General features: G+C 64.0%; 1 protein-coding gene across 1 annotated transcript in view; it reads left to right on the forward strand.

Annotated features, from left to right (window-relative positions):
* Nucleotides 1–691, forward strand: part of FGF11 (fibroblast growth factor 11) — a 13123-nt gene that overhangs the window by 1779 nt on the left and 10653 nt on the right. The window contains exon 2 of the mRNA XM_015420313.1: nt 10–120. Coding sequence (XP_015275799.1) covers nt 10–120 — 111 coding nt within the window. The remainder of the gene's footprint in view (nt 1–9; nt 121–691) is intronic.

The raw sequence follows: 691 nt of genomic DNA on the forward strand, positions 1-691 counted from the left end.
CCCGCACAGAACCGCAGCTGAAAGGCATCGTCACCAGGCTCTTCTGCAGGCATGGCTATTACCTCCAGGTGCACCCGGACGGCAGGATTGACGGCGTGAGAGAGGATGCCAACGGTTTTGGTAAGGACCGTGCGGGGGGGGGGGCTCTCATCCCAGCGCTCGGAGCCTGCAGGGAAGGCCTGGAGTGCCTATGCATTTCAGCAGGCCTGGCCCAGGAGAGAGCGGCCTGGGGGGGGGGGGGGGAGATCTGTCGTGTCCCCCCCCCTCCTGAATGGTGCCTAAAACTCACTTGCCCCAAGGAGCGGAGCTGGTCCTGGTTGGAAAGGGCGCCGGGGTCTTGCTCACTTGCTCACAATTTGGGGGGGAGCTGCCCCAGAGGCCTTGGGAGAGCTGCCCGTCAGGAACGGGGGCAGAGACACTGCCTAGGGGGTAGTGGCAGAGATCCCCAGCTGGACGGATTCGGGCACCCCATAGGCAGCGGCCTGCTGGACCATCTGGGCTCTGCCCCCCCCAAATTCCATCGCTCTCTCTCTCTCTCTCTCTCTCTCTGTCTTTCTGCATAATTGAGTCTCCTCCGGCTGCCCAGGGACCAAGGGAGGGAGGGACGGCTGATTGATGACCTGTTCCCTCCGTCACCTCCCGTCCTGAGCCCGTTCCAACGCTGCCAGCACACAGCCCAAGCCCACCCACC

This window comes from Gekko japonicus, unplaced genomic scaffold (genome assembly GCF_001447785.1).
Source record: "Gekko japonicus isolate JY-2015 unplaced genomic scaffold, Gekko_japonicus_V1.1 scaffold336, whole genome shotgun sequence".
Classification (NCBI taxonomy): domain Eukaryota; kingdom Metazoa; phylum Chordata; class Lepidosauria; order Squamata; family Gekkonidae; genus Gekko; species Gekko japonicus.